General features: G+C 34.9%; 1 protein-coding gene and 1 long non-coding RNA gene across 3 annotated transcripts in view; one reads left to right on the top strand and one right to left on the bottom strand.

The window, feature by feature from the left end:
- Positions 1 to 1,244: 1,244 nt before the first annotated feature.
- On the bottom strand, positions 1,245 to 6,633 carry LOC149793708 (uncharacterized). Its single transcript, XR_016422880.1, has 2 exons — positions 6,557 to 6,633; positions 1,245 to 1,614 (listed from the first exon to the last, which is right to left on the bottom strand). It is a non-coding gene; the product is annotated as an uncharacterized LOC149793708 (long non-coding RNA).
- Positions 6,599 to 18,641, top strand: part of LOC149793707 (homeobox protein PKNOX2-like) — a 37,348-nt gene continuing 25,305 nt past the window's right edge. Inside the window, exons 1-5 of one of the 2 annotated variants that reach the window (XM_089967709.1) lie at positions 6,599 to 6,699; positions 10,723 to 10,908; positions 13,919 to 14,005; positions 15,177 to 15,348; positions 16,753 to 17,112. In XM_089967709.1, coding sequence (XP_089823835.1) covers positions 10,859 to 10,908; positions 13,919 to 14,005; positions 15,177 to 15,348; positions 16,753 to 17,112 — 669 coding nt within the window. In that variant the 5' untranslated portion in view covers positions 6,599 to 6,699; positions 10,723 to 10,858. Of the gene's footprint in view, positions 6,700 to 6,757; positions 6,943 to 10,722; positions 10,909 to 13,918; positions 14,006 to 15,176; positions 15,349 to 16,752; positions 17,113 to 18,641 lie in introns of those variants that run through there. The other variant, XM_089967710.1, reaches the window with a different exon arrangement.

Below are 18,641 nucleotides of genomic sequence, written 5' to 3'. Positions count from 1 at the left end.
CAGACAAAGCAGTATTCTAAAAGTTGGATTCACTCAGTGACAAACTCTGTAGTTTTATATGTTATACGGAGATTAACAAACTTTGTGATTGCTGAGGATGAGTATTATTTGGCTATGGCACAAGAAATGGAGGCATTAACACAAGCCACATTAACGGTCATTAAAGATGGATGTAAAAAACAACAATGCTACATACCTTCCCAAAGCCAGACTCATAAACTGTGAACATTATGAATTATACGGAGTATTTAAACATTGAAGAGTATCATTCATAACTCTGATCGACTGAAGTAAAGTTTTAAAAGTGTCTCATTCCTCAAATGTTTCCTGTAACGAAGACTATATCTGTGTGGAATAACTGCATTTATGTTATGAGGTAATTTTTAGAAGGAACAAATATTGTTCAGCTAATTCTTTATTAAATACATGTATTTAAAAACATTAACGGCTTTCTAAATTTTGTACACTGTTGTGCATACAGACACTGATGCTCTTATGATTACATTCTCCCTTGTCACATAAATGCTTAGAATTGGATCTTTATCACATCTGCACAAACTTCAGTAAACTGAAATTTGGGGAAGTGGCCAGGCTTTTTCAGTTTATATATACACAGGTATCTGCTGACTTACACAATTTCAACTTACCTATGCAAATGTAGAATCAACACAATTTCTTACACAATTTCAACTTCTGCAAACTCTCTTGGGAACACAACTGTCACATATGTCAGGGATTTAGCTGTGTAAGCAACCCACGGTCCACTTTGTAGAAACCTTACACAAAGTCCCCTCTACTTGCAAGAGGTTTGTCGGTTGGCGGATTGTACCTTTCAAGGTGTCCGCTTAATTTGGTTCTCGTTATCTAGAGGTTGACTGCCTTCAATGTTATTGCTTGGTTTGAGTAAATATAAATATAAGTGGTTAAACTTAAAGGTGGAATAGAGAGCTGTTGTTGTTGTTGTAGGGTTTAACACCATTTTTCAGCACAAGGTAGGCTACACATGGTGGCCAGTATAAATGGTGGAGGATGAACACAGGGAAGAACCACCGACCCACGAGAAGCTACTGGCAGGCTTTCCCATGTACCCACGCTAACTGAGCCTTGGATCTCGAACTCACGCAGACAGAGGTGAGATGGCAGTGATCCGGAACGGTGAGCGCTTTGGACCACTCGGCTACTCGGGGCCCCGGAATAGATGGAGATCTGAGCAGAGATAATGAACAGACCAATACGAGCCTCCATACATGTAAACAACAATTTAATCAATTACATAAAACAACTGTGAGAATTCATTACATCAAGAATACCGAATTACAAAGAACACAAATATATTTAAATAAAGTAGCCGATGTAGTGATCATAGGATCAAGTGAACAATCGAAGTCAATGCATTGTACAATTGCATAGCCTGCTTCTCCGTTCACTCCACTTCCACTGTAGCTGTTCCTTCGACCTCCCTGTTTTGCCTCTTTCAGTCCGCAACTCTATGTCTGGGACGTACATTCATAAATATCTGGATCTCAGGATAATACGTCTCACAGGATACGTCTCAGAGATAATACGTCTCAGGATACGTCTTAAAGATAACATGTCGCAGGAGCTATTTTCTCCCTTTTTAAAAATATAAATAGAAGCAAACTACATTTTCTGTTGTTTATGATAACAGGGACTTGCATTATCCCCCTCTCATTATCAGATCTTACTATTGGTGCTAAACAGATGCTAAGGCTATCAGTCGGCTCCACATGTCCTATAATGACCCTAGTTAGTCTAATGGCTAATTCATCAGGCATTAACAACACACATTAACACCACATGAGATATAAAAGTTATGAGCCAGCCTCAATTTACACAAGTAAATGAATGAGATACATTATATAGCTTACTACGTCATTTCAGTCACTACACACTCAACCGTAATCATATGTGAAATCTTCTAAATTCGGTGAATTCACACAGATTCTCGTAACTCATATTAACTAATGTAATGCATGAAATTCTTAGAACCTAATTCGTATACAAACAAGATGACAAATTCAAACAATTCATAAATCTTATCTAAAGATTAATGTACCACTTCCTATGCATAAACTCAACAGTTATACTTCATAAAGCAAACTGAAATATGAATGTAGAAATTAAATTCATGCAAATATAAGTAAATAAATTCAGCAAAGCATTATATATGGCATGAACAAATTACATGGAATTGTCGCAACTACATTTGCTTTCAGCGTTCCTCGCTTCTACCAACAAATTTGTTTGGACAACAGTTTTACGAGAGAATTTCTCCCAAATCTACTCTCAGTGTATTCTTACACTTGTTTTCTCTTGCAGAAAAGCTTAGACTAATTAAAAATGTTGATGTGGTGATATTAAAACTAGGAAATTTAGTGTGGGAAACACGACCCTTATTTAGCATAACCAATCAGAATCAAATATATCTGCTGCCTTTTTCCAGAGGCGCCAAAGTCGTGGTCAACTTGACCTTGTAGTTTGAGTAACAGTGTTCAGCAAGATTTCAATTTTGACATTTACACTATGGAATCAAAGTTAGCTTTTGTCTCCACCAGTCTTCTGATGGCTAAATAAATGAATGCTTAATTAAGAATAAAATTCTCCCCTCAAAAAAAACATCACCAATCATGGCAGTATGGCAATCTGACAGGCGCCTGTCCCCATAAATCTAAATAATTATTCTCTGGTCTCAAACTAATGTGTTCTTCATAAAATTGCCAGAAATTTGTCTTTCACAAGCTGTACACATAAAATGAGCAACAAAGTGAAGAGGAACTACAAATTCTCAGCCAGTTGAAAAAGTATGCAGTAAAGATGCCAGGCAAGCTCAAGTGGTTATAGCAGATATATCATAGGATAGGATGATAAATATAGGTATTGATAGAGAAATTAAGGGCATTTCAGCATCCACGTTTTCTCTACCAATACCCTTTAAGCTCTGATTTATTTATTATCGGGTCTATTTCTCCACCCCACCCCCAATGACATGCATTTCCCCTAAAAACCTCATTTACATCCCAAATTATGTTTTGTCATCTATCAAGATAAGATGAATGCAGCCACATTCATTCCTTCTCATTTTAAGGTCATCTTTATAAAAGTTACATTCAGTTCAATCTAATTATTGTAATGTAACTTTGGGTAATGCTTCTAATTCAAGCATAAGAAAAAATTTCTGGCTCCAAAATAAGACAGGTTTTTAATTCTCAATCAGTTAAAGGACAGTTTTTAAGAAGCAGTGAATTTTATAAAACATTATACAAATGCATGAAAGAATATTATGTAGGAAGGCCGAATTTATGTATGAAGTGTCTTGAAAAGCCATTCCTCTCTACCTAAGAAATATCTTTCACCAGAGAGATGCTGATGGTTTTCCAAATTTAAAGTCTGTTAGAAATTTTCCATTATACCAAAGCCAATATTGGAATTTTTTTAAATTCATTAATACTGGTCCACTGTAGTACAGAACAATATTCCCAGTGACATGACAGTCTCTTAGCATTTCTTAATTTCATAATTGTTCTGGCTCAGCCAATATGGGTGTGCAGAAAAGCTTGGCAGAAGTTTCACTTGGGTTGGTGGTTCTTCCCAAGATTTTTCAGGGTTCTTCCTCCACCAGATATACTGGCTGCCACTTATTGCCTATCATGTGCTGAGAAATGGCATTAAATCTAAAACAACAACAAAATCAATTCATAAGTATTGTCTTAAATGGATGAGATACGAAAGTTGTTGTTGTTGTTGTTGTTGTTGTAGGGTTTAACGCCATTTTTCAGCACACGATAGGCTACACATGGCAGCCAGTATTAATGGTGGAGGAAGAACCCGGGAAAATCCCGGAAAGAACCACCGACCCACGAGAAGCTACTGGCAAGCTTTCTCACATACCCACATTGGCTGAATCCGAGACTCGAACCCACGCAGACAGAGGTGAGATGGCAGTGATCCGTAATGGACAGCGCTTTAGACCACTCGGCCACTCAAGGCCCAGATACTAAAGTAATAAATACAATAAATAATTATAAGTACATGCCTTGTAAATACTTCCTGATCTCATGCTTTTCTCTTCTTATACATATATCTCGTAGATTAATATGATATTTTTATTTATGTTATGTGCATACAGGGGTGGGGGGGTATGTGTGATGCTTTAATAATGGACCAGTTGCACTGGTTTTTTGAACAATTTGGACTTGTCATTTATAAGGTCTGGCTTTCAGATCCTAAGGAGTGAGGTAACTCTTATCTGCTTTTATGTGTCAAGCATTAGGTTTCAACTAGACTGAATTATGAACTTGGAAAGGGGCTTTTAATGAGGCTCGCAGGCTTGAGACAGACAGAATATTTTAGCTTTACATGCCAAAGGATTCATTGGATTTTCTCTCTCTATGTTCTAGGAGATCATCGTAATTCTGGTGAGACAGAGGGCTTTTTCTTGTGTAATGCAACACAATGGTATTGGAGTGTTTTTACTGTAAATTGTAAATAAACATGTGAAAAGAAGGTTTATCTATATTTTTCTGAAACCATCATATTACAATATGTTATGGCCCAGAAACTTTCATTCATTTTCAGAACAACTCAATTCTTTAGTGTTAAACCAAATATATTACATTGTGATGTATAGTCTTATTATGAGTCTATGGTCTCAAACTAAGTAACAGAAAAGAGCAAAAAACCAACAAATTTGGGGAAATTCAACAAATAATTTATTTCCCTACAATACTAGGTGAAATTTAAAAAAGAACATACAGTATTGTGAATTAAATCCTAAATACTCTTAAACGTTTTATCAAAAGTCTAAAGGTATAAAGTTCCAACTTGACTCCAGTGGTATTCCAAATAAGTTCCAGTAATGAATGTTTTAATGTGCCTATAGTTTCAAATGTGCTGATGTGCCAGTGGGCTGCAGTGTGAAGATGTACTTAAAGTTTTTTAATGTATCACAGTAATATAATCAACAAAATTTCTTGTCTGAATTCACTATAATTCCAAATTAATGTTCCAGTCCAAGAATACTACTGGTGAGCATTTTGCATTTTCAGTGAACAGTAAGGGCATTTGTAAATCAACACCCATAAAAATACTATATTACAAAAATCTCATAATTTAGCATAATCTCAGAATTTTCTATGATTTCACAATCTGATGGTCAGAAAATACTACACAGATATATTTATTCCTGGGTACTTTTTAACAGCTGATGACATTAGCTTTAGTTTGTTACTTGGGGGGGGGGGGGGGGCTTGTTTGTATTGAAAACCTCCTGTCCATCTGATTCAACAAAATCATGTTTTTATTGCAAAAATAGTCGCCAAACCTATTGTTATCTTGAAAGATTACTAGTCGCAAATGTTTTTTTAAAAGAATGCTTTCAAACTGTGTTACAAGGGGATATATTTCGGGGAAAATGTATCCTTTATACTTCTTTGAAAGTTCCGTTCCCGATTCCAGCTATTTTCGAGCGTAGTCATAAGGGAGGTAATCCTTTGTGTCTTATATTGAGAAAGTAATTATAACTTCCCTTTTCCGTATTTTTTTAAAATTAATTTTTCCTACTTTTATTATTTAAAGAAGACAAGCTTTTTGTTCATTACATAATTTTAGATCCCCGCATTAAAAATGGAAAGAGAAAAATTATTTTGGTAATTGTGTTTGAAATGTACTTTATTCTTAAAATAATATAAATCGATGACGCAACGATCGTAACGGGGGGGGGGGCGGATTTTCGCAGCAGGGTCACAGTTTGAAGTTACGCCAATGATGATAGATAATAATAATACGGTGTTTATTAAAATATGGCTTCGGTTAATACTACTTTAACTTCGCTTCATATTTTTATCTTTCCATAATTTCCTGCTTTAATTAGGAAATAACTTTCTAAATTCCACTAAAGTTTCATTGCAACCGAAGCAATTATACTGCAAAATGGTAATAAGCAAACAGTAATTGATCATTTACAGCGTCAGTGAAGACAATGGTTTAGTAGTAGTAGTCATAGTAGTATTGTGCACTCAGGAACATATAGGCCTACACTCCTTGTTCTGTCAACATACACACCTACACGTAGAATAACTTAAAAATTCCTAAAACAAACTACCCAGCACTCTCAAGAAATGTATCTATCGAAGAAACGATTCTGTGGTAAATAGGTCGTCACGTGAACTTGATGTTCCTGGATCGTGCTCTCTAAGTAATAGCAAAGCCTTTTTCCGTAGCTATCTCTACATGCATGTTCGAATCAGTCTGAAGATCACAAATCACTTGCACCAAGGGCGGGGGTTGGCACTGAATGAAATGTCATCCAAGACGGCTGACATGTGTAGCATTGTTGAAATATGTTGATTGCCAAGTCACGTGGTACCATAATTAGGTCGCTGGGAGGGTACATTGGGGTTGGTATCTAGAGCCAACCAGATGGGCTCGACACCATATTAATTCCAAATTTACCCATGTTGTAGATAAATACGACACATTCATTTCAAGAAGTTTGCAAGAAATATTAGAATTGCGAACAAAAAATGAATATCATTACCTGAAACAATGTTTTGGAAGCTAAATCGATCGTTGATGAACCAAACAACAGGTGCGTTTACGTCATGGTCACATGACGTTGTGGGCAGTATCCAGAGATGACGCCCGCCATTTTGACGAAGACTGACACTGTCGCTGCAATAGGTAAGCTACCAATAATATTGCTTAGTCTCAACTGTCTGTCTGATTCCGCCTGCATCAGTCCTTTCTTCTCATATGTGATTTACTGGCCTCTGGTGGCAGTCATTCTGCTGTCCTGCCCCTAATGAGACCTTGTAGACTGTGGCTTTTAATTGACACAAAGATTGACCCACATTCTTACAAAATCCTTGAAATTTGAGAATTCGCACGATTGCATTTGATTCATTACAGTTTGCAGGTCAGATGGTACGTACAGACAGTTGCATCGGGTGGGTGTTCAGTCAGGATCATATGTAAAAGATAAAAAGAAGCATATTAAATAATCTTTTTGGTATAAATGTAGTTTCTTGTACGTGACTTTTGTATTTTAACCCAACTAGAATATCTCCCAACATGTATATACGAAGTACTGAAAATACGAAAATTGATCATTGTGTGGCGATTATAGGGAATACAAGCTAACAATAATTCCTTTTTATGAAATCAGTCTAGTCGGTTCGCACATTATAATTACATGTACATACACAAAATGATGACCTCATGTTTGCAGATTAAGATGACGGATTCCGTTCTTTGATGTTGTACAGTACCTATAGGCTGTTTGTGATAGTAGACCTAAATTAATTGGACAGCTTTCAGAATTTGATACTTACTATGTGTCTATTGTAGTACATACTTTTTATTACTATACATTTTGTTTGGAAGGTTTTATCTTCCTGAAGCATAATGCATCTCTTTATTTTATTTTATCTTTTATATTGTGGTACTTAATGTTTAGTTTAATTAGAAGTGTTCATCTTCTATTGGATTTTCCTGTAATATTTTTTATAAATATCATATTTAAATGGTACCATATAGCTATTATTTTACAGATTTGCCAATAAACTCGTATATAATTTCATTATTTGTAACCATATTACAGAATTGAAAAAAAAAATTCTACATGTTTGCATTATTTGACAGTACTGATCTTTATAAACAATTTTTGGGCAGATGTTTATTTTTATTTTTTTTAGAACATTTAATTATTGTGCTGACATGCCACTAAACTCTAGTACATTCTGACCTGCCATTATACTCAAGTACATAAATATGTACATACAAAACATTTGTGCATATTTTTTCTTGACCACTCCCTGCCATCATACTCAAGCACCTAAATATGTACATACAAAACATTTGTACATATTTTTTCTGGACCACTCCCGTGGCCTAGTGGTAAGAACGGATGCGAAGGTCGCAGGTTCAAACCCTTGCTGAGTCATACAAAAAAACTTCTAAAAATGGTACAGTAGCAACAGCTGCCTTGCTAGGCACTCAGCATTAAGAGGTTAGTGTTAGGACTGGTCTGCCTGATGGCAGGATAATGTAACCAGGTGGAACATCATGCTATATGTCAGCAGCATGATGGTCTAATGCTAGACATCACTATAAACTGCTACACTGCAAACATCATAGTGATATAACTGAAATATTCTTGAAGCTAAGTTAAAAATCCAAATCACACATTTTATCTGCATATAGATTTCTTTTTCTGTTCAAATTTTATATCTAGTTTGTAATTGATTATTATTGAAATTTTATTGACTTGCTTTGTGAAAGACAAACCTTTAGTTTTCACATAACAGTGCAACAGGCATGTGCAACTTCCTTCAGGATGTAGGAAAGATAGCAATTTTGAAATGTATCCATATTGTGCAACTGTAATCCCATAAAACCAGGTCATCAGCCATGGGTTATATTTGCCTGTGGATCAGATGGTTGCATGTGAGCTAATGTTATTGCCCATAATTATCTTCACACTTTTTAAAAATCGTATAAGATCTTAATGGCCTACATCTGTTTGGCCTTCCAGTAGTCCATTTTTCATTGACACATCTAATAAACTAGGATATTCCCTAAACACAGGTAGCCAGGTACATATCCCATCATATCAACCAGACACATTTGGGCTACCACTGTACACCATTTGGGGAGTACCCATGCACACACACCCTTTTGCTAGTTACCGGCTAAATCCAGTTTTATGGAATACCCAGTAAAAATTGCTTGTTAGAATTTCACAAAATGTTGGGGGGGGGGCAGACCCTGGGGTGGCCCAATATTCCAACCAACCAAGCTTTGGGGGGAGAGAGGTAACCCCAGAATTAAGTTGGTGGGGTGGGGCAGAATTTCTTACTATGCCACTGGAGGGGTGCCATCCTTGACAACTACATGTTGGATCCCTGATGGTAGGTGTGGGGGATATGGTCTGGTTAATAAACAGATAGTTAAAGTTAAAATGACATTTCAGATATTTTCTAACCTCGCTATACTGTCAATAGACTGCTAGATCAGCCCCACACCTGTAATAATGTTGACTGGTGGTTATGGGCTGATATTGCCTATTAATTAAAAACCTGCAACCACTTTTGTCTGCAGACATTGATGTATATTTTATACACATACTCATACCCCTCATACACATACATATTCATACCCTTTATACACATAGCTGTTCATACCCTTATACACATACATATTCATAACCTTATACACATGCATATTCATACCCCTTATACACATATTCATTTGCCTTATACATGTATTCATACTCCTTATACACACATATTCATACCCCTTATACACATACAGTCATATCCCTTATACACATACATATTCATTCCCCTTATGCACATAGATGTTCATACTCCTTATACACATATTCATACCCCTTATACACATACATAATCATATCCCTTATACACATAGATATTCATTTCCCTTATACACATACATATTCGTACCCCTTATACACATGCATATTCATACCCTTATACACATACATATTCATACCCTTATACACATGCATATTCATACCCCTTATACACATATTCATTCCCCTTATACACATATACATACTCCTTATACACACATATTCATATCCCTTATACACATATTCATACCCCTTATACACATGCATATTCATACCCCTTATACATATATTCATTCCTCTTATACACATATACATACTCCTTATACACACATATTCATATCCCTATACACATAGATATTCATATCCCTTATACACATACATATTCATACCCCTTATACACATACATATTCATACCCCTTGTACACGTATTCATACTCTTTATACACACATATTCATACCCCTTATACACATACATATTCGTACCCTTTATACACATGCATATTCATACCCCTTATACACATATTCATTCCCCTTATACACATATACATACTCCTTATACACACATATTCATATCCCTTATACACATACATAGTCATATCCCTATACACATACATAGTCATATCCCTATACACATACATATTCATATCCCTTATACACATACATATTCATACCCCTTATACACATATTCATACTCTTTATACACACATATTCATACCCCTTATACACATACATATTCGTACCCATTGTACACATACATATTCATACCCCTTATACATATTTATACCTGTATTTCTTGCAGCTGTTTAGCTTCCATCAGCTGATAGGTTCATATTGTGATATGTACATACTATTTCCAGATCAAATCCTATGTTTGGTGACTTGTATATCCATGGAATAACAACCCTCTGTCCTGTGACCATTTTGAACTCCGACCAACATATTGTCTTTTAGTATCAACGCAGATTTGAGAGACGGATTTATCGGATTATACTGTCAAGTGCACGGTTGGAGTATGCAGTGACAAGCATAGGGATTGGCAATTGCAAGCCATTGGAGTTGCTCTTGCTTAAATGATTTGTGGACAGCCTTTGTAATTTAGTGATAATTTAGGCAAAATCATTAACCACAAATACTTGTTTTGTAAAATTGTCCAGCTTAATTTTAATTCTCTCTGTTATGTAGTATCATGGGATGGACATAAGCTGGAAATTGTCAGTCCACTTTGAAACATTTATTTATTTATCTTCACATAGCTGGATGGGAAGGAAGCCTAGCTTATTAATGCATGATTGCCAGCATTATTTAAGTTATATTCTCTTTCTTTTAATTAGATGCCTTTATCAGGACAGAATGTGATGCATTGTATTGATGGCAACACTACACTTGTCTGTTATGTTCCTTTTGTAAAGGCAAGTGTTCTACATACAAACTTTGGAGGTGAACATCACAATCTCATTCACAGTTACCATGGTAACCACAGCCACAGGGTCACAGCAGCAGCTTCAGGACCTAGTTAGGTTTGTAAACCTCTGTTAGTTGTAAACAGTTTGAACTGTAGTGTGCCACAAGAATGGATTTGTGCAGCACAGACCATCAATTTATTTTTCCCATTTGTTTTTTTTTTAAAACTAAATACATGGCCAATTTGCCAGTCAAAATATAAGTCTTAAAAAGGAAATATGGAAAATGCGGGTTTTTTTTCAGTGCTCAATATCAGCAGTAGTCTCCCAGCCAGTTGCTAGTATTTCGTGTCCATTTTATTAGTCTGATTGATGGTAAAGTTGTCAACAACGTTCAGCATTTATTTACAGTCTTAAGTATGTTTTGAAAATCTGGATGATTGGGCAGTGTTCAAGTTCTGTCAGAGATAATTGCGTAAATCCTGTAGGGTTTTATCAGATCAGTATTTTACAAATCATGTTTTAGAATGAGACTGCATAAATCTTGACTGGGGTTTATTTAGATCTGTAAAGTAAAGTTGTATGTCAAAAATTGTTAGTGTGATTTTGTTCTGACCTTTCTTTCCCAAGTGTAGATATTTTGACAATTTATTGAGGTGTGAGATCAGAGTGCATTGCCTTACTGAAAAGTTGGAATTTGCTGTGTCTGCATAGGGTAGCCACATACTACTGGGAATATAAAACTTAAACAAATTTGCATCAATCCCTACCCACATGAAATTAATAGGAAGATGATTTTTCTACTCAGAAATGACCTCACACACCGACATAAATGTAAGAAAATCTTGAATGGTATAGGAAAGGTCAGAGGAAGCTCAGAGTAAAAGACTAAACCAGATTTATGAACATATCAGAATACCAATGGTTGTCAAAATCTCTATTATGATTAACCATTCCATCCTTATGGACCAGTATCAATTTTAGGATACTGGTCCTGTGGCCTTGCTTGATTTTTTTGGGTGAGTTTTGCACTCTGTTCATATGTTCAAACCATAATGGTCACTGATGTTAAAGATGAGAAAACTCAACAATACAGTCATCATTTAGGAAATTAATTCAGAACTGAATGTGAATCTTTTAGACTTCATCAGTTTTGGTATAGCTTTGTTCTTCTTTCAGTTAATTAGTTATCTTAGTATTGATTGTAATTATGATAATCCAGGTAATCTATCAGTAGAAATTAAGTAAACTTCATAATTTCTACAATTGGCAATTTTTTTTCCCTCAGTGTTTAAGAGTAAAATGGTTAAGTATATGGTCCACCCATCTGTTTATTTGTGTGAGCCGTGATGGCTAAGTGGTTAGCCTGCTGGACGTTTGACCTACCGTTGGATCAGTGCAGGTCAGTAATTGTGGTGTGTCATTGGGTAAGGAATTTTACTCCAGTGCCTTGGCCAGAAGCCAGTTGTTTACAAATTTGATTGGAAAATTACCTTCATCATGGTTCTGTTATTGTGTCTTAGTTTTTTTTATAAATGTTGTTTACCAGGTACTTCACAATCACTCATTCCTATCTTAACGTCAGTCTTTAGAGGAATCAATTTTAGTTGTGATGATTTAATTTAAATTATTCATTGATATTAAACTGTGCTGTTAGACTTTTTGGATTAAATTAATATCTTGGAATTGTTGTGAATGCATTCAAGGACAATTATGGATTTTATCATTGTGATACATCAAGACTGTTAACACATCACCAAATTCCAGGCTATTGGCACATGAACACATTCATTATCAGAATTCTTTCAGAACACCGGAATTCATTTGGAATACTGTATGCTTTTGGTCATATGATAGAACTTTTAGAACTAATTCACAGATCTGTTCTTTTTAAATTTTCACTTTTGTTCTTGGCAAATTAATTATTTATTGAATTTTACACAACTTGTTGGTTTTCACTCTTTTCTATTGATTATTTCAAGACCATAGAACATGCATGCCAGCCATTATGGTTTTGGCATAATCATTATGCTTTTTTCACCAAATTACATCTTACACTTGCTTATGTATTGATTAAGCTTTTCCGCCACATTAAAAATTAATATAAAAAAAAATTAATAGTTCTGTTTGTCATTTATATTGACATTTTTAATTCAACTTCTCTTAAAAATTTGAGAATATTCTAAAAGAAAGAATGCTTCATGAGAATATAACAATAGTTAATTTGTCATGCATGGACATACATGTAATTTCCTAATTTTTTATTTATAGCAACCATTAATGGCCTGTTTCCAAGAAAAAAATAGAGGGGGTTTCTTTAATTTGAACTATGACATGCAGATTCATTATATTGATATTCAAGTTAGCTAGTGCACCAGTCTTTACTTTGAATGGCTTTTACGATTTGACTTGTGGATGAAGTATCATAGAGCAGATGGGTCTTGTTAAACTTAAAAACACGTCCAATCAGAAATGGACAAATCAACAGCACTTTACAAATTTGTAAAAAGAATGCAAGAGTGATGCAATACAGCAATCGGGTTTACCACTTTGTAATGCAGAATTTGTGGACCTCATGATGATTCAGCTTAAGTTAGACATGTAGACAGGTTGAAGTGAGTGTTGAATATAAATAATTGTTTTGGTTTTAGGGTTCTAATCCACATGGAATTCGCCTATTTTTTAGCTATGATGCCAAAACCTGAACAAAGTACCGGGGTACTAATAAGGGTGCTAGTAATATGCAGATTACACTTTTTTGCCCCTTATGTTAGCAACAATTACAATTATGCCTCTTGGGGTTGTCATTTATGCACAGAGATGTAACAGTACTTACATGCCAGCAGATCAGTGTTTATGCAGCTTGTTTTACTGATTACTCCAAAGAAACTTCATAGATCAGGATCTGCCAGTGCAATTTATGATGGCATATCTAGGTCTTTGCAGTTTGGACCCAACTTGTAAGTGAGAATGTATGGTAGGTGAATTATTTCAATCTGTAATGAGACATATAATATTCAGATTGATCAGTTAGCCCAAAGGTCAAGGTCATGCATATTTAGAATGTCATGATGCAAAATCAAATGCTAACATTTTCACTCAGTTTTGATTATTGTTGTTTTTGCAGTGTGGGAGGGACACCCATCACCCTCGTTAGTGTTCCTATTCAGAAGACAGATGCAAGTATAGAAGAGGGGAGGAAGTCAATCTACAGGTAACACCAACCTTGCAGTTTTGCAAATATAATATTTTCCATGGAAACTGGAAAACTGTTTTCAGCTTCACTTAGATTATTTTTCTCATTTTAAAATATACTGCAATTTTTTTTATTTGAACCCTAATGCATGAAGCTGTCATATGAGTTTTGAATGTTATGGCACTTTAACAATTTTCTGACTGAGATGGTTATTCTGTTTTTTACAAGAAACCACACATTGCGGTATTTTACCATATTCAGCTTTTCAGTATGAATTATAACCAAACATATTCCAAACTGCATATTTACATGCCAGCTTGATTTTTATTGTCATCATTTATGAATTTGTGTTTGTTGATCAGCAGTAGAGATTGGTATTAAAGTATTACATTTGTAGTTGGTCTTCATTCTCTTGTACTTTGAGTTAGTTATATTACATATTTTATTTCTCATTTTTAAATAATTAATTTATCGGAAAAATGCAGTATTCTTATCTTTTAGCTTTGCCATAAGGAGATCTTGCACAGCAGTGCAATGCCATTAATCATACATACCAATGTTATTACAGTAATCATGTTCTTTATGCGTACCAATAGTATTACAGTAATCATGTTCTTTATGTGTACCAATAGTATTACAGTAATCATGTTCTTTATGCGTACCAATAGTATTACAGTAATCATCATGCATGTAATGAATACCAATATTATTACATTGATAATGCACATCATGCATACCAGTATTATTACATTGATAATGTGCATCATGCATACCAATATTATTACATTAATAATGTGCATTATGCATACCAATATTATTACAGTAATCATCATGCATGTAATGAATACCAATATTATTACATTGATAATGCACATCATGCATACCAGTATTATTACATTGATAATGTGCATCGTGCATACCAATATTATTGCATTAATAATGTGCATTATGCATACCAATATTATTACATTAATAATGTGCATCATGCATACCAATATTATTACAGTAATCATCATGTCTGTCATGAATACTAATATTAGTACAGCAGTAATGTGCATCATATATTTCAGTATTAGTACAATAATCATGTGATTTAATAATACCCATATTATTACAGTAATCATATAGTTTTTAGCCTTTTCCATAAGTGATAAAATTAAATGCATCTACTTTTAACCAATTATTTAAGGCATCCACTCTACCCATTGATGGAGCTGTTGTTTAAGAAATGTGAGCAGGCCACCTACACCCCGGACTGTCCAAGTGCAGATAGTTTTGATGTGGATATTCAGACATTTGTTCAGCAGCAGGAGCAAGAACGCATGCCTTTCTTCAGTGAAGACAAAGAACTAGATGCGCTGGTATATGCTCTTTTCAGCTCAAGCCTAGACCATTAAATATTTCTGTTAAGTGTATTTGAGTGATGCCAAAGTTCGCATCTCTCCATATATATTTGGCAGAGTTATTGTTTCTGTTTAACTTTCATTTCAAGACTGTTGTTTGCTTCACTCAGTGACATTATTGAATAAGGATCAATCTGAGCATCTATGGGGGCAACAATTCCAATCGTGACTTACTAGCTGGATGAGAAAGCTGTTGTAAAGGAGTTTCAAATTGATGTTTTTGTTCTTTTTTCCTGTTATACATGTTATCGGATTACAACGTAATTTTATTTGCCCAAAACTGATTTTTAGTTGCCAAGTCAAGCTGGTGATATCTTTATAGAACCATAGGTAAGGATTTTTATTTTTCAATAATTTGTAATTAGGTAGTTACCTCTGTTAATTTACACAATTAGGTAGATACCTTTGTCCAATTGACACCATTAAGTTAAAACTATCAATATAATTGCAAAGAAAAGATCTTGTCTTTGGGGAAATCCCCTTCAAAGAATGTGAAATGGAAATGAATTATCAGTCCATCCATCAGTCAGCATGCTTTAGTTTTATTATGGCCACCAAGGACAGACCTTCGTCTTCTGTGAAAAACATTTCCTTTTTTTTTCTTCCTTATTTTCATTTAGGATTAGAGAGACATGCTTTGGCAATGGCATCAAGTAGTATCTTCAGCCGTTTTTGTTGTTTGCTTTAGTACAATGCTGTTGCCAAAATATTGTTTTGTTACTGTCCTGCTATACAACTAAATGTTGAAATATCTGCGTTAATATGTCTGTTCTAATTTGATTTTAGTACATTAGCCCAAAAACTAATCAGTTTAAAGCCATGAAATTATACAGACCTTATCATGGTCCTAAGCAGATGACTTAATTGGATTTTCAGGCCATTATAACAGTTCTAAATGTTTGAAGTTAGTGGACTTTTTTCTAATAAAAAAAATTGCTAACATGATTAAGCATAATGTACATATTTTTGACAATGGAAATTTGATAGTCGTACTTGAATTCATATGTATTTAACATAATTAGATTTTGAGGCAATTATGATAATTTTTTAATTTGTTAAAGATTTAGGATCATTTTGAACATTTGACTTTTTTTGAAAACCTTATTAAAACAATTAGGCAAGAACCATTTGAGGTCAATGAAAGTTTTATTCTCCTTTTTATGTTTTATGTGGATGACCTGATTAGATTTTCATGGCATAAAAACAAATAGATCCTTTAAAGTTTTAGGCTTTTTGTACATATAATTATTGGACCTGCATAATTATATCTACTAAGAACACTACAGCAGTAGGGTCATAGAAGTTTAACAAACACTATGTCTGACCTCTGAATATGTTACCAAAGATGTTTCTTTGTTTCAGATGGTAAAAGCTATTCAGGTTTTGAGGATTCATCTGCTGGAGTTGGAGAAAGTCAATGAGCTATGCAAGGATTTTTGTACAAGGTATATCAATTGCTTGAAAAGCAAATTGCAAAGTGAAAACCTTTTAAGGACAGAGTCTGATTTTGATCAGTCTATGTTTGACCAACCACCTTCATCACAAGATCAAGGTCAACAGGTTACAGTGCCATCCAGTGCTGGTAGTGGTGTGATAATGCAACCTGGATACAACCAGCCAACAGTTTCCATGGCAACAGTGAGTCAAGGACAAATCATTTCTGGAGGAACTATATATCAAATGGTACAAACACCACAGGGATTAGTAGCACAACCAATACAGGTGAGAATACATACTGAGTTATTGGTACAAATGTCTCTTTTCTTTGAAAATAATGTACTTGTCATTTGGTGAAATGTTTGTTCTCCTCAAACAAAATCAGACCTTGCGGGCCACCAGTTGAAGCTAATTTAAATATGCCCTGAATATGCCTGGCAGATTACATGCACTATCAGGTCTGTACAAATTGAATTCCCCAACATCGAAGCCTAGACCAATGTCCTGATCAAGCAAGTGCCTTATAGCAAGAATTGTCCTGGGCAACTGCATTTATTATAAAATGAAAAGTTGGACAAACATTGTTTTAAAAGTTAGAAATTCACTGCTTAACTTCTAGTGAATGCATCTTGGACCCCCAGTTGTCGGTCCTGGACCTGCCATATTGAAAGGGTGCACATCCCACAGAGACATGGTTCTTCTTATTTTACAAGTTCAGTGGAAAAAGAACCCTTTGTAGGCAAAACCACAGCTATATCAATTAAAGCAGTGTAAGACAAACAAACCAGTTCTAACACCTGTTTATGTTTCTCACTGTCAGCTTTAAATGGCCATGGCAAGTAATTATCTAGCACTGATAACCAAGTGTAGTCACTCTGCTTAGTATTCTTTTCATCCTGTGAACAGAATCTGAAAAGACTAAGAATATGCCGTCTTTGCTTGCACAATGAATTACATGGTCCTGCTTAAATCAGTTAATGATAAGTTATCATGTGTTTGTGATCTAAACTTCAATAAACTGTGAACATGGTCATAGGGAAGAAAAAGCCTTTAAGCTTGTATGGAAAGAAAGTGTTGTGATGACACTGTCAAGGAGTGTTCTTAGCTAGCAAAGAAAGTGAGGCTGAACAGGAAAATGAAGAAGTCTAATGGTCCCAAGTCAATAAAAATGCCCATGAAAGTGGAGGTTCAACTGTAGGACAGTAAGTAGTGTGAAACATTATATATATATAATGACCCCCCAGGTTCAGCTTGCTGGGGCTCCTGGACTCCCAGTTTCAAAATCCTACTGACAGCTATAAGTACATCCTTTGAGAGCATATGACAGAGGCCACTTGGCACTTTAACATTTGCATACAGAAGCAATGTAAATAATGTGACTGGTTATGCAGTGTTTACTTGTAAGCAGACATGTTTTCCATTATGATTTGGAAATCTAGTCAAAACATGTAGTACTGTGCATTTGAGTTTGATCACTCAAAAATGTCATGCATTCTCAAATTATTGTAGATGCCAGGTTGGACAACTGTCCTTGGTTCATGTTCAAATTAAAAAATGGGGCATGTGCTTTGTTTTATGACTGAATGCTCTCCAAACCCCACTAGTTTAATTGCCCATGAAAAAATTTCAAGTTTCAATGACTACATGTACATGGTCACAAGTTGTAAAGTAGCAATAGAATGACCACTTGAGATGTACTTTTGTATTTGAAATGTATTATTAGTTATTTTTGAAAATTAAAAAAAAAACATTATTATAATACATAGAGACTCTGACTAGTCCATCTCATCTCCTGATTAGTTGTGTCTCAGGTG

This window comes from Sinohyriopsis cumingii, chromosome 8 (genome assembly GCF_028554795.1).
Source record: "Sinohyriopsis cumingii isolate HCF-2022 chromosome 8, ASM2855479v2, whole genome shotgun sequence".
Classification (NCBI taxonomy): domain Eukaryota; kingdom Metazoa; phylum Mollusca; class Bivalvia; order Unionida; family Unionidae; genus Sinohyriopsis; species Sinohyriopsis cumingii.
This window is presented reverse-complemented; position numbering and strand designations above follow the sequence as displayed.